Raw genomic sequence first — 16,001 nt, 5'->3', positions numbered from 1 at the left:
GAAATCTTGGCAGGTACACGCTGCTTTACAGAACAGAGAGAGAGAGAGAGATATGAAAGACGAAAGCAATATGACACACGCACACACACACACACACACACACACACACACACTGACGTCAAGCCACAGCCTCCCTTCAAACACACGTACGCACGCACGCACACGCACGCACACAGACAGGTGGTATTTGGGGACACTCGGTGATTTAACTCATTCTGCCTGGTAAGGCTGTGGAAGTACAAAGGATCCTGCACCGCTAAGCTATTTCCAGTGACCCCGCTATACACACACACACACACACACACACACACACACACACAAAGAGAAAAGTCTTTTGATCTGACGACCGACTCCGAGCAAGAGGATTTGTGTGACCCGGTAACCCTGAGCAGAACGCTTTTAGGAAATATGCAAGTTGGTATACGTTGCTTTATATCGGTGAGGACGGAACTACCGTTTGGGGATAAACAAGCACAGTTTGATTTTTTTTGTTTGTTTGTTTGTTTTTGTAATGTATTCGGACGATTATATAAGTTACCCAAAGATATTATAGAAACAGACCGTATGTTCTACACAAGGGATAAATTAAATAATTAATATATGAACTGAATTATTGTGTCTTTGTTTGTGCCTTTTATATATATATTTTTTTTCCAGTTAAAGCTACTTGAAAGTGTGAAAACTGCATTTATTTATTTTTTTCATGGTCGCTCACTTCAAATGGTTCTAAATCAATACCTCCCCCCCCTCCTCCTCCCCCATCAACTCCAAAAATATTTGCCAACAACGCAAACACGTTATTTATAGTTCTTTATTGGAGCAGTTGATTCATCCCATTAAACAAGCCTGAGGATGTTTTCAGCTTCAATGAAGTGACTAAACAAACAGCAGGACTGTTTTTATTTATTTTTTTATGACCGTATTGCACAGTGATTGTGATGGCAGGCTGGTTGATCATTAGTGCGTCTGCGCTATCGGACGCGAGAGTCTTACGTAACGGCCGGCGCCGGTGCCATGAACGAGTACAACGTTCACGGGACCGGTGCCCGACAGAACCAGAAACATCCCAAACCATTGGAGCCGGCAGCAGAAAGACGCCGAGATCGTCCCGGAGGGCGTGACACCTGTTCGGGGAGGGGTGGGGTGGGGGGGACGCTCAGTGCTGTTTTGTGCTCGCTGAATACAGATCAAAAGTGAGGTAATTAGGATTGCTTCCCCCCCCTCCTCCTCCTCCTCCTCCCTTTGGGCAGAAGACAATATCAGTGATAAATTACAAAGTTCAAGTTAAAAAAAAACAAAAAAAAAACACCTTCCTGAGAACACGCGTTCATGTTTCTTCCAGAAATGAACGTGTGAATAGTGCTGCGTCATTCACGGTAGAGGTGGTAAATACTCTGAACATTTTACTGCGGTTGTTTCCTAAAAGCTAAACTGCATCGTTGTTTTTTTTTTGGTCACCCTAATATGTTTCTGTTTTTTTTGTTTTTTTATATATTATAGTGTTTTCAACAATGCTTGCTGCTCCCTAAATAAACGCTGGTACAAATGGAAATAGGCTACTAAAAAAGTTGGAATGGATGAATCATAACATGATGACATTTGACATTTTTAAGACGGCAGAGCCAGCTGGTGCTGAGATAACCGTAAAGCAGTCACAGACGCACTAAACCCCTCTGGGAGGTCCTGGTAATGACACAACACAAACTAATAACACACCGACATGATAGTCGACCCACACAGGAGAAAACAAGATGACCAATTGTGAACATAATTACATAACGACTCCATGTTCTGGAAAATACTGCGCGTTAGGTGAGAAGGTGAGTATCTGTACCATTTTTTTTTTTTTTGGTGCATTCTATAGAGGAAAAAGGTCCAGGGTGTGTTCAGCCCGGCTTATAGACACCGAGAAAACACTGAGAGGATGAGGAAACGGGGCTCCAGAAAACATCCCGGCCGGCCGTCGCAGTCCCCCCACCCCCCCACCCCCCTCACCGGGGATCAAGGGGCGGCTCGGGGCCCGGGGCAGCGGGAAGGGCCGAGGAAAAACCGCGGGTGCAGCGGGACCGGCCCTCTACTGGACCTCGGTGACGGCCTCGTGGATGGACTCGGCCACGTAGTCGATGTTCTTGGTGTTCAAACCGCACATGTTGATGCGACCGCTGGCCATCAAGTAGATGTGTTTCTCCTTCACCATGTATTCCACCTGTTTGGCTGCAGGGAATGTGGCAGAACAAGATCGACCGATTTATTGATTCGTGAATACATATTTTGACGTGCCGCTTTACAGACCCGGCGAAGACGTGCGCGTCAACAAATGCGAGATTTTTTCCGGAATTCTTAAGAGCAGCGTCCCGGTGACTTCGCACCTCGCCCGAGGTGTGTAGAAACGAGACGCGTCGTTTGAATCTGTGGGTCTGGTCTTGATCATGCCCTTTTTCTTTTTTTAAACTCTAGCTGAAACTGAAACATCTTGCATGCAAAACATTTTTTTTTTTTTTTTTTTTTTGTCCCAAAAGAGAATTAAGAGATGAAATAGACTCGTTTCTACGGGGACGCGTGTCTGGCGGTTGTGCCGGGCCGTGTCCGTGCGTGTGAGAGGAGACGTTTGCTTCGTCTGTACGTTGTCTTTGTACTCACGGTTGAGGCCGGTGAAGCTGAACATGCCGATCTGATCCGTGATGTGGTCCCAGGTCCCCGGCGTCTCCAGAGCTTGCAGCTTAGCTTTGAGCTGCGCTCTCATCAGCAGGACCCTGTCAGCCATGGTCTTCACATTGTCCTTCCTGGAGCCAAAGAAATAAAATTAAAAAATTAAAAAAAAGAATAACTCTAGTGATTTTTTTTACCGTTACGGATCATGTGCAGATATTTTCATGGGGATATTTTGTGCTGACCATTCAGAAAAGAGCTGAGGGGAGTTGAGAGTGGTGGCAACAATGCGAGCCCCCTGCGACGGAGGGTTGGACCAAGTGGTCCTGACGATCTTCTCCATCTGGGACAGAACTCTCTGCAGGTTGTCCTCGTCACGAGCCACAATTGTCAGGTTGCCCACGCGCTCATCTGACGGCACAAACGCGCACGTCGTCGCTCGCGTATAAAAACAGTTTTGAAGCGGTTGCTTTGTTCTCTTGCCGGTGACAACTTATCTACATCTACCAACTTCTCTTGTCAAACAAAAGTCAAATGTCTGTACGTTAAGTAGCTCCTCCCGTAAAGGATCTGCAGCTCGCTATACGGGAGTTTTGACTCCCAAACATTACAACAAGTTTGTTGTTATATGCCAATGTAGATCTTACACGGTATTTTGGTCATTAAGATTCTTCCTTTTACACCGATTCAGCTCTTCTCTAAGTTCACCTAATTTGGTGAAAGGGGTATTTAGCCCGGTACATTTTGTGATTTGGGAGGGGGGGGGGGGGGGGGGTTACTCACTGTAGAGGCCGAAGTTCTTGGAGAACGACTGGGCGCACACCATTTCAAAACCCATGGAGACAAAGTAGCGGACCGCCCAGGCGTCTTTGTCCAGATTACCCGAGGCGAATCCCTGATAGGCCGAGTCGAAGAACACAAACAGCTTCCTCCTCTGGAAAAAGAACAAGATAAAAGATCAAACGACGCCGTGACAAAATGCTGCACATGCAAAAACTACACCCCGTTTTGAACTGAGACTTCTGTTAGTGGTGACAGAGCGCGGGCGACACGTTGGTTTGTAATTGTGTGCGTGTACGAGTACAGTACGATACCATCATAACGTCGGCGATTTGCTTCCATTGCTCCTGCGTGGGGTCTGTGCCGGTTGGATTGTGGGCGCAAGCGTGCAGCACAAAGATTGAGCGCTCCGGGCAACTCTGAAAAAAGAAGAAGCAGCGTAAATGACTCCCGATGACGGCCGAAAATGAAAAGTGTCATCAGATTCCCCGTCACGCGCTGCTTACCTCCAAGTCACCGAGGAAACCGGCCAGATCGAGGCCTCTCTTCTCCGCGTCCCAGTACTTGTACGGACGGACATCCTCAAAGCCGGCGTTGCTGAATACGGCATTGTGATTTTCTGAAACAAACAGTCGCTCTCATATCGGTGTTCTCGTTTTTTTTTTTTTTTTATCTTTCAGGTTTCCTTTAGATAAAAGGGTGAGTATTGTTTTATTAAAGCATCTCGCATCCAAACTGATAAAAAAAAAAATAAATAAATAAAAACATAAATATTGCTGATAAGATATGACGGCAACAGGACAATTATTGATAAAAAAAAAAAAAAAAAAGGCTTTATTGACAGCCTGAGTCTGAAGTCTGTAGAACTCATTGTAATGAGACCAAAGTCCTTGAAGGTGGATTCAGTCTAGTTGTTTTTTTTAAGCATGTTTTTAGCATGTGTGCGTGTTTACCCCAAGTTGGCGCAGACACATAGATGGGTGTTTTGGTGTTGTTGTTTCCATTGTGGAATCGCCTAAGAAACTCTGCGCCCATCTTCAAAGCGCCTGTGCCACCCAGACACTGGACAGCTCCCACCTGGTCGTGAGAGAAAAAAGTCCGTCGGTTTAAATGTAAAACAATCAGAAACACTAAATGGCCTTTTTATTTATTTATTTATTTATTTTTTTAATTTTTACGGCACACACCCTGTTCTCCTGGATGGCAGCGCTGTCGTCTCCCAGTGCAATCTTGGAGGCCGAGGATCTGAACTCAGGCAGGCCCAGGATGGGCAGGTACTCGTGGTTTAGCCTGTCGTCGTTCACAATGACCTTCTCCACCTTTTTCACCACCGGCAAAACCCAAGGCTTGCCTTCATCTGTCCGGTAGGCTGCGAGGGAGAAAGGTATAGGAAATGTATTGCCAAAATACATAAGGGTTGATAAATGGCACCTTTCCTTCGATAATAATAATCATATGAAATTGCTCTATCTACACCAGGGGTGTCAAACATACGGCCCGCGGGCCGGATCCGGCCCGCCAGGGGGTCCAGCTCGGCCCGCCGGATGACTTTGCTAAGTGTGAAAATTACAGAAAGACATAAATTGCATTTCTATGAGAATATGGAGGTTTATGAGTACAAACATTTTTTTTTTTAATCGATCCAGTAATCCAGTAAACGCGTCACAAAGCGAGGGAATCTGCAGAGGAGAGCCGGGGCAGATAAACAGTGGGCTGATGTCTGAGTTTTTGGTCTTTATGTTTCTAGTTTATTGTAGAAAGACCTTAAAATAGGGTTTATCATCCAAAAACCTTCACCAATGATTTAAACAAAGAGAAATATTGTCGTTATGTATGCGTTATTATGCTATGATTTTACTGGTCTGGCCCACTTGAGATCAAAGTGGGCAGTATGTGGCCCCTTAACTAAAATGAGTTTGACACCCCTGATCTACACATACTGCAATACAAGTGGTTTCCTTGTGAGCCAAACATCTGCACCCTGGTAATCATGACCACTCTGAGACATGACCATGGGGTCACTTCAGTTTTGGACTCATAACGAGAAGGAGTGCGGCCAACACAACTCTTGTTTTAAGACGTTTAATGCATTTTGGGGGCCTGGGTCAGATGAAAGGAATGTGAAACTGAACCTACATAAGGTCACAAACAGACACGCACTTTCATCTGGTGTTTGTTTTAGTCGGCTGAACTCCATGCTACCACCTGATAAGGAGTAAATTATATAATAGTCCTTTTACCCTCTGAACAGGGACCAGCAACGTGACTGGGGCTGCAATTCACCAGGACAACTGAACGTCACAACATCCTAAAGCCTCGTGTCGAGTCCTCAAAAGCAAAAAGACATTCAGTTTTTCTGAAATGAGAGGAGCAAATCCTAATAAGCAAGAGGCTGCTGCAGGTTTTTGCCATTTTTGGCTTGAAGAAAGTAGGTAATTCGCTAATCAGTTTTTCATCAGCCGATTTATGACAGTGGACCACCCGTCTCAGCTCTGCGTGGGACTTCTACTTTACGTGGCACCAGACCCTGTGTGGCCTACATTTCCCAGCTGCCCCGTAGCTGCTGACCGTCTGTGGCGGTGACTGCGTGTCTTGCGGTGAGAAGGGGATTATGAGGCCTCTGCCTCCTCCTGTACTAATCACAGGACTCGGGTAGACTTGTTTTGCTGCAACAGAGCCGACGAATGTTTGACGCTCTTCCTTTGCAGTGCAGAATTACTTCTTTCAAATGAGATTAACGTGGACAATATTTGTACTGGAGGACTGAAATGTACCATTGCCTTGCTTTAGGGGAGACGCGGGAGGACACCGTACGCATCTAAACTCCTGCAAGTCGTCTGTTGTTGTGTAACGAGGGAACAGTAATCCAATCCCCTCCCTAGTCCAGAGAGTAAGAGGTTATTGTGCAGAGCAGCAGCAGCAGGAGGAGGAGGAGGAGGAGGAGGGGGGGACAGGGACAGCCATGATTCAACTCTTTGTGCCACATCATTACATAACATGTACTGTCACTGTAGTTATCCTCACACTCTCCATGTCAGTAAGTAAATAAAAATTATTATTGAAATACAGGCGTTACGTCAAAATATGTAACCCAGGAAAAAAGACCAAATACTCTTTTGAGATGCCATATAATTTGCCTCGATTTATGATGTCGAGGCTATCAAAAAAAAAAACTGCGACCTTAGATGAATGCCATGTGATCAGATTTCATGGTACATATTACCATATTTCAACACCACAAAAACAACCGGCAACCACAATTGGCAACTGCTATCAAAATAAAAAAAAAATGTGTGACCATCATAAAAAAACAAAACAAGGACACGGACTATGAAGAAGTCATAGCATCTTATGGATGTCTGAACTCAGTGCAACACCGGCTGCAGCTATTTGCCATAAAGCTCACTTCGTTACCACCGGGCTGGCTGGTTGCTCCGGGATACCGTTACCATGGTTAATGACATGACAGCGGACTACTTACCTCCCACTCCGAGGTTCACTTTATTGGGAAACTGGTCGTTATTGAAGTCCTGCGACAGCTTGAAGACAGCTACGGGGACTGCTCGGGGCACCTCAGAGAACACCGACATGGCTGCTGTTCCTTCAGGCGGCGACGAGCGACGAGCGGCGACCGGAGTTGGAGCCTGACGGGATGGAAGGACGCTTCACCTTCAACGAGGGATTTGGGAGGGGAAGAGATGTAAAAGTGGGCGTGAGTGGATGAACCAATAGACATCCAGCTTGTTGGATTGATCCGCGTACTGATACACGTCAGGTCGAAGTTCAAGACAACACACGCGCAGTGTCCGCTGACCAATGACTGCCTCTGTAAGCGTGACTGACAAACGTCGCAACGAATGTCTGGCGTTGATGTAAAGTGGGCGGTTCAAGGATTTTAATGCAATACACGATTTTGCCACGAGGTGGCGCCACGACCTTTTTTTTTTTTTTTTTTTCTTTTTTTTTTTTTAGAGATTGTATCAGGAGCAGATTGTTTGGAAAAAAAATAAACAAAGTTTGAGGTCAACAGACTCTTCTCCTCCCTCCCCCCCCCCCCTCCTGTCGAAGGTGCAAGGTCTGCTTCAGGAGTGGAGGAAATACAGCCTATTATAAATGGCAATTTTAACACCGACTGAACACACAGCGAAGCTTGGGCTCCACACCACGTGTCTGTAAATGAACAGGTCGGAGCATCTTGATCTCTTCTATCCCGAGGGCCTCGGCTGAGCTATATGGTGTAAACACACCGGCTCCTCTGCGCTCTCCCCCACAGCGGTCTGCAGGAGGCGAAGTGGTTGATATATGAAGGCCACTGCAGCCTGCTCTCCCCTACCACTCGTGTTTCTGTCTGACCAATAACGGGCAGTTTACATGGTTTAACTGCACTAGTTTGTGTCGTTTAACGGCGTCATGGTGGGGTACTACCGGGACGTCACAAGACACTTCAGACTTTTATTCTACTAGATTTTAGAGGAAACTGTTGTGCCCTTTATTCTGCATTTTGTATGTATTTATCTGACAGCTGTAGCTGTTACTTTGCAGATTACATTAGATTTTACGCAAAAAAAAAATACAATTATATCTAATTATATATATATATATATATAAGAAAAGCCAAAGTGTATCTTTTTTTTGATATTTTGATGGTCTACGTTTTTTCTGATAGTACCAATGTCACAAAGTACATAGGACTAACAACTGACAAAAGCTCGATACTTAGATCAAAATTTGAAATGAACAAAAATATGAAAATTCCTACATTGTTGATTTTTCAATTAGGGAGAAGGAGCATATGTAATTTTAGGAATTTATATTTACAGTGGGTAATAATGTGGAAATCCCATATTAGACACAAATCATTATTCCAAGCAGTGTATTTAGTCTTAAAACATGTCTGCCGGCAATTTTGTTTTATAGAGAATTAAGTTATAAGTCGGTACTTGCTCTTAATGTTTCTAAGAGGCCATTGCAGTTTGTGTATTAAAGCTGGAATAATTATAATCCTCTTCTACCAGTGGATCAAATGATGATGTGATGTAAAACAGCTCACTCGTAGTAACAGATGCTTTGAGAATTGTGATCTAACTCTCTCCGCTCATTGTTTTGGATTTTATGGCCCCGAGACTTTAGTTTTGTTTACTCTCGTCCCCGTCAGCTCCAGCATGGATCCGTTTTCAGTCAAGGGCACCGATAACTTCTCCACTTGTCCAGCCCCAAACAGAAAACAGAAAAAGTTTGCTACTAGCCGATGAACAAATTAGAGCATAGTGTTGCTGACGAGGCAGATCGTTTGTTTTCTCAGTAAACTGGTGGAGTCCAGCAGAACAAAAACAGGGAATAAATAGAGTTCTCAGGTGAGCAGAAGATCGAAATGAATGCTATTGTTTTTCCATGCCTGCTAGTAAATAAATCACCTGCTTATACTGTTATAAGGAGATAACATACAAATTCATGTTCCACCAAATGCTTTCAACTCTGATTGAGGAATGCATTAAGAGTACGTAAATGTAAAGCTGTTAGTAAACTGATCTTGACCGTGATGCTCTGAAGCTTTACAGAAATTGATTGATCTAATCAAACCTCCATGATTAATCAGGATCGGTCTCCCCGATAAATAATAGATCAAGCTTCAAATACAAAACAAGTAATGCTTTTGGAGGATATACATTTTCCAAATATACTTTCACACTGAGGTAACCCAGAAGTTAATAATGGCTTATTTCTGATCTATTTAACACAAGGAAATGATTTAAAAAACTATTGACGAAGCATCGGTTAAGCTTCATGAACCACCTGCAAAGAAGACTTGACGAAAGTGCTATAATCAATCCTAACGCTGGCTATCACAGAACACAGAGTTACTATTTTGCCCTCCTGTTTTGTCCTAAATGTTACTCACTTTCCCCACACCAGGTCCCGCCCCCACTCATCTCCTCGCTTCACGCTGACAGTAGATGTTTTCATTCTTTCCGACCAGGTGAGGGTGTCTCGTATGTTAGCTATCGCTGTCAGCTCGGCAATTATGGGATTTGAGCTCCCAGAACAGGGCTCGGGGGCCGAGGGCAGGCTTTGGTGTGTACGTATGGAGGAGGCCCGGGGCCACGGCCTGGTCTGTGATGTGAAGTGTGAGTCAGAGCACGGAGTGACAGGAGTAGCCTCTGGCAAACCGGTGCCCACAGGGGGAGTGTCACGTCCAGATCAACGAAGCATTCGCAGGCCCTCTCGCTGCATTTCTTTGACACTGAAATGTGGAACATTTATTTTGGCACCCAGCAGTGCAATACAAATGTGACACACACAAAAAAGAAAAGTGCCAACAGGGTTTTCTTGGTGTTTTTGTTTTGCATACAGGCCATCACTGCTGCTGCAGGAGGCCGACACTAAAACACACAAAGGCACACATTCAGGCACAAGACAGTCGCATTCCAGCTGTGGTATCACTGACACACTGACACACACACACACACACACACACACACACACACACACACACACACACACACACACACTGCTGCACATTCCAAGGGGGACATTGCAGCGTTGCTCACATGTTGCTGTGGCCCCTGCGTCTCTGGGTCAGAGAGCTGTGGTGAGTGACCACCTTTTTAGCTTCCCATCTTGTTTGTTTTCCAAAGACATTGTCATCAATTCTCTAACAAGGGACTAGACACAGCAACAACAAAGTGCACAGGACCTCCCTGTTGCTCCCTGTGTAGTCCAATGACTGATGGACCATGCATGCAGTAACACACATCAGAGATCTGTGCATCCGACTACATTCCAACGAGCGTATTTGTGTGTACGTCTGTGTGTGTGTGTTTGGGTGGGTGTGTGTGTGTGTACGTCTGTGTGCGTGTTTGGGTGGGTGTGTGTGTGTGTACGTCTGTGTGCGTGTTTGGGTGGGTGTGTGTGTGTGTGTACGTCTGTGTGCGCTCCATCTGATATCATGACATGAAATCTGTTTGTTTTATGTGCATGCAAACATCTTTGTTCTTTACTTACATCTGAAAAAAGACAACAAATACACTGAATATACACAACTGAAGTACAAATATTGTATATGAATGTAACACAACTGAAACCACGTTGTTTCCACAGATAAAAAAAAACCAACAACAACAAAAAAACATGCAGGGTAAAAGTAAACTTGCACCATCTGAGTAAACCCGACAATATTACTATCAAGGAAAAGTTCTGCGACAGGATGAAGACCACTCTGAATCGGTGTAGCGCTGCATGTTTAATAGGATGATTGGTCGAGCTTTAGAGATGCTGCAAGACAGATTTGGTTACTTTGGGACAGAACCAAGCTAGCTGTCTCCTCCTTTCTTCAATGCTAAGCCAAGCTAACTGGCCACTGGCTGGGCAAATAGCCTTATGTTCATTTTACATGATGGTATCAGTCTTCTAACCTAAAAGCCAATCAGTGCATTTCCCAACATGTGTTCTTTAAATAATAATAATAAAAAATAAATTAAAAAAAAAATGTTTTAAAACAGCTGCAGCAAAACTAAAGTAAAACATCAGAATAAAACGGAAATAAACCGTAAAAAAAAATGTCTGCTTTGTCGAGCCTTCTAAATAACTGTGTACGGTGTGTATTTATAAATTGGTGCTGTTATTTAATATTTTATCAAAGACTTGGTTCAAAAAAATATTTATAAAGTGATGTGGCCTTCGCACCATGAGGCGGGGTGGAACCTCGAGCACAAGCCTGCACTGCGCTGTTCTAATTGATTGATGTTGTCTTTTGGCCAACTCAGGTTCTCCAGCTTTATACAAATATGCATGCTACGACACAAAGACAGGAAGTGGAAGACTCTGGTCTGAATTTTTACCCCGACTGCTTATTTTACATCTGCACATAGTAAACTGACAGAAATAATACGTGGACCTGACTTTGTCTATCATTTTTAATTCAGTTATATTTTATCAATTCAAGTAGGGAGATCATCCGGTTTCATTTTCCCGCTCAGAGAGGGGTCAAAGTTCAGGGTCAGCTACAGAACAAGGACTCAATATCTATATGTGGGCGGGTGTCTGACAAAACTTGAGCTTGGACGGAAGCTGTCCGGTTGAAGGGCAGTTCTCCCTCTTCTCTACATCAAGATTCAATCTGAGCATCAACACTACCAGCAGCGATTATTATCAACAGCAATACATGATGCCTGATATTTCATGCAGTTCTTATTTAGCAAAATTGAACTTTACTCGGAGGGAGTCCGATAATTGCTAAAACAGCGTGCCACTTTGATGGAGACAGCACCATGGTTCTCTGAAGGATGTTTACCTCTGAAAGCCAGGATGCTGGCACGCTTTTATTTTAGAGGAACATTGTCTTTCCCGAGAGAGTTATTACTGCTTCAGCGAGTTAGAGAGAGTTCCTCCAGTAGCAAGCTGAACTTGATTCAACCTTCTGATAGTGTTTAGATTATTTTCACCAGCTCTGGCCAAGTAGGACAGAGCGTATGAGCAGGCAGAAGGCCCACACATCATATTCGGTGAGCACCCGCCTCCCCGCAGTTTCTTTATCTGCAGGGCCTGTGCGGCAGCAGGGAGGATACGCATATTTAGGTTGCATGCTTCCTCTCAAACCACATTCCCAACACCGTAGATCACAGATATTACAGCCCTCACATCCCCCTGTTTAGCGCTCATGTATACAAACACACACCTGCTGGGGCAAGGCCGTCTGGGAGAGAATTACAGCAGCCTAATTTACGAGACCCAAGGGAGGGCAAAGGGCAGGGGACCCAGACTGGCCTGACCTCACTTCCTCCTCTCATGGTCTCCAAGTTAGACCTTTGATACACAGAACATGGTTTTGGTTCTCAAAAACATCGCCCTCTCACAGTCTTTTAAACAAACTACTTGATTAGGGCATCTTTTTCCTAACCTGGTTAACACAACAAGCCCCGAGGGGCCGCTGCAACATGCCAGTTAGCCATCACCTCAGGCCTGCCATTGTGGGATATTTGGCACGTTCAGAGCCAAAAGTAAGTGGGTGAGAACAGGGTTATGCAAAAAAAAAATATGGCCCTGGGCTCGCCTCTGGCCTCCTCATTTCCTCCAGTGAGAAGGCGCTGTCATCCGTCACTCGGGACCAGGCAGGGGCACAATAGCACAGTCTGGGTCCTGGCTACTGACACCATCACACGGGCTGCTGATAAGACTCAACTTCCGGGACCCAGAAGAACTGAGCCATTACTGACACACAACAGTTTGGTCCTTTGCCATTCTTACCGATGACCATGAAATAAAAAAAAGGAAAAAGGAAAGTACGCCGTGAGCTACACGAGGCAAGAACATCCCGTATGCAAGCGTGCTTCTTTCTATATTTTCAAGGTCCAAACGTGTTCTCCTATAAAGCGTTGCAGAAACGGCATCACACCCTGTTAGATAATCAGACGTTGGACACAACATGGTAAACAGATGGGGGCAGACACACTTGAGCGCAACAATTTTCCTAATGTAACAATCTACTGTTGACATTGGCTTATTAAGAGCACGGTAAGACCAACAGACACTTTAGTTCCTCATCAGGCTGTTATGGTAACAACTGTAAACAAACTGCTCCTTTGTAGAAAGATGTTAAGTGCTCCTCTACAGAGCTCTGTCAAGTCATAACACCACACAACCTTTCTTTCAATACACAGACACACACACATATACATATACATATACACAAGGCCTATACAGTGCACCCCCCCCCCCCACACACACACACACACACATGGGAGGCGATGATGCTTTCTTTTTACGCAGTTTACTGCAGTAAAACCTTCAGACACCAAACGCCACTCAGCTTTACAGAAGCAGCGACCACAGGGCAAAGATAATTGCTGTCATTACAAAGTCATCAAACTTTCATTCTCAGATGCTCCCATATCTGCAACAATCCCAAATCTCCAAGTGGTTTAGTTTTCTGGGCCTGCATATGACTATATACCTGCCACTCTGAAGCAAACACACCGCTGCCTGCCAGAGATATGGAGAGAAGGAGGGAAACAAGAAGAGACATGTTCAGCACAGCCTGGCAAAACACCAACTTTAAAGAACTCTATTAGAAAGTGTTGAGAAGAATGATCGATATGTGACTGCAGCAAAAGTAGAAAATAGATTTTTTTTTTTCTTTTTTTTTTTTTTTTCTTTTCCTTTCCACATCTTATATTGCAATTCTTTTAAAACTGTTGTCAATAATTATGTCCAGAGCTCTGGAGGCTGACCTCTGCTGTGGGCCTGACCTCAACCAGCTTATCGCGATGATTCTGAAATGAAGATGATGTATTGAAGAGTCGCATTCAGCAGCGAGTAGCTCCTTGACACTCTCTGGGAGTCTGGGTTTTGTTACAGGCAGGAAACAGACTCTTCCGCTCCGTAAACACGCGTCTCTGCTTGGCCACTTTTGGGCTGCCGGTGGCACGCGAAGACCGCTGATGATGGGTCAGTTGTGTGGGCTCGGGAGGCTGCACGCATGTGCCTATGTGTGTGTGTGTGTGTGTGTGTGTGTGTGTGTGTGTGTAGGGTTGAGAGTTAATTGTACCGTTAGCGTGGTTGTGGCTCTGAGCCGTGACGCATTGAAATGATAGATAAGAGAATAAAGAGTGAACTTTCAGATAGCCATCGATATTTTCTTTAAACCAACAGAATGAAGACAGCTTCGTCTTTAAAAGTAGGGCCTTTGTCCTACAGGTCAACCTTTATCTAATTTATTTCCACACAAAAGACACTTTGCAATCTTGAATTTGGCAAACACTTTCTTTGTCGTGATTACGCATTCATTTCTTTGTTTGGTCTGTTGTCTCCGAGTCATTCCACTCGATAAACAGGAATGGGTAAATATTTAGGAAGCAAACTCACCAGATTTACTGCGTTCTGATGTATTTTACGAGCTAAAGTGACTTCTTAAATTCCACATAACACGTGCAAAATCGCCTTCGACTGTGTGAGAATTACTTGTAGTTCTCATTAGTAAATCTTGGCCTTATGATGAAATAGTTTGGGCTGTGTCCATGCAGTGACCAAAATGTCCGCGTATTTTTGCGAAAGCGCGTTTGGATTTTGATAATGCCTTGCGCGCACTATAGAGCTTCTTTTCAACGCAGAACCTTTTTTCCTTTCTCTGCTTTTCACGTCACTTAAATGGACCGTTTTAAGAAAAAAAAAGACACAAATCTCCAGAAGAGGGGTAAAACGCTGCCCTTAATCTAAACAGCGTCTTGTTGGTGAGTGGATGAGATTATGTCGACATGCCCTCCTTTTCTCTCCACACGGTTTAGGAGCAATGGGGCCCTCAGACCTTGGCGCCTGTGTCGAACAGGAGAGAGGTGTCCCGTTTCAGGCCGTTTGCCCTTTAGTACACAGATCAAATGAAATTATAATTGTTATTCATTATAATAATAATAATAATAATAATAATAATAATAATAATAATAATAATAATAACATGTATTCTATCCTAATTGAAAGAAATTTAGAAACCAAACTATTTTGTAGCAGCATGCAATTATTTATTTCCATTCCCTGCAGCATGAAGCGGATAATGATAAATGTGCAAATAGTTTTCTTGTTTTAATTTGACCCTGTTTTGTTTTTCGGAAACATCGGCCCAGGGTCAAGGGAAAGCATTCTGGTGTTGGCTCTGTTCGTGTATGGCCAAATTTTGGTGGAAAATAATCCCACAATTTTCTCAAATTAAGGAGACAAAAAAAAGAGAAAAGTTCTAAATATATATTCTCTCCTTTGGGTAGACAATTTGATCTTATTTCCCACAGTCGCGGTGCATTATCTTATCTATGGATTGCCGAGACAGGAAACGAAGATATGCCTAATCGTATAACTACTGCAGTGATGATGGGAAGAACTGTGGTCGTCATGGGATCGTCCGAAAAAGACAATAAATCAAAAATGCTCGTGGGATTTCTCGCATAAATTCAACGGATTGCTGAGGTGCCACCAAATTAAGGATTTGATTGTAAAATTTGTAAAAAAAAATATGAATGAAATATTTTTTTCAAATAATTTTAAGTTTGTGCTGCCAGGTGTGAAGTTTTTCTGTAAGAAAAACAAAAAGCATGTAACCTTCCAGAGGAGTCGATAGTGTCAATATTTTCACTTAAGGAATATCTTCTAATTTAAAAAAAAAAAAAAAAAGAGAGAGAGAGAGAGAGAGAGAGAGAGAGAGAGAGAGAGAGACCAGAGAGAGACCAGAGAGAGAGAGAGAGAGAGAGAGACCCTCCCCCGCTTCACAGCGTCACTGACAGGGAGAGGACAGCATCTTGGCTGACCGAGCTCTTTCCCGAGATAACTGAATTCAGCCCACCAAACAGGATCGACCTCTTTCGCTCTCTCTCAGCCCTGCAGCCACAGACACACAGCCAGCAGAGAGGGATGTCACAGCTGAAAGAAAGCCAGTCCTCCCTAGTCTGCATGAAAAACCAGAGGAGCGCGACCATTCCTCAGCTTTACGCACGGGCTATTAGTTTCTTTTACGCGCCGTCAGGACACAAATTGGTCCAGTTCTGGGCCTGTTGACTATTTGTTTTCTGCCATCTATCTGTTTGGTGGTAATA

The 16,001-nt window shown here is 44.1% G+C and overlaps 1 protein-coding gene across 1 annotated transcript; it reads right to left on the bottom strand.

Moving 5' to 3' along the window:
• Positions 1 to 797: 797 nt before the first annotated feature.
• got1 (glutamic-oxaloacetic transaminase 1, soluble) lies at positions 798 to 7,132 on the bottom strand. Its single transcript, XM_069144703.1, has 9 exons — positions 6,911 to 7,132; positions 4,617 to 4,798; positions 4,383 to 4,506; positions 3,936 to 4,048; positions 3,744 to 3,848; positions 3,433 to 3,583; positions 2,895 to 3,060; positions 2,641 to 2,783; positions 798 to 2,214 (listed from the first exon to the last, which is right to left on the bottom strand). The coding sequence occupies exons 1-9, from the start codon at positions 7,017 to 7,019 to the stop codon at positions 2,075 to 2,077; spliced, it is 1,233 nt and encodes a 410-aa protein (XP_069000804.1). The 5' UTR covers positions 7,020 to 7,132; the 3' UTR covers positions 798 to 2,074.
• Between the last annotated feature and the right edge of the window lie 8,869 nt (positions 7,133 to 16,001).

This window comes from Embiotoca jacksoni, unplaced genomic scaffold (genome assembly GCF_022577435.1).
Source record: "Embiotoca jacksoni isolate LCO1_2020_lvr unplaced genomic scaffold, fEmbJac1.0.p SCAF_12, whole genome shotgun sequence".
Taxonomy (NCBI): Eukaryota; Metazoa; Chordata; class Actinopteri; family Embiotocidae; genus Embiotoca; species Embiotoca jacksoni.
The sequence above is the reverse complement of the archived record's forward strand: the minus strand, read 5'-3'. Positions and strand labels throughout refer to the sequence as shown.

Bases quoted from the DNA above. Each gene is read 5' to 3' on its own strand.
- got1 (XM_069144703.1), bottom strand. From the start codon at position 7,019: ATGTCGGTGTTCTCTGAGGTGCCCCGAGCAGTCCCCGTAGCTGTCTTC. The intron at 4,507-4,616 runs GTGTGTGCCGTA...TCTCACGACCAG, and splicing joins CTGCCATCCAGGAGAACAGG to GTGGGAGCTGTCCAGTGTCT. The intron at 2,784-2,894 runs GTCAGCACAAAA...CTTTGGCTCCAG, and splicing joins CCTCAGCTCTTTTCTGAATG to GAAGGACAATGTGAAGACCA.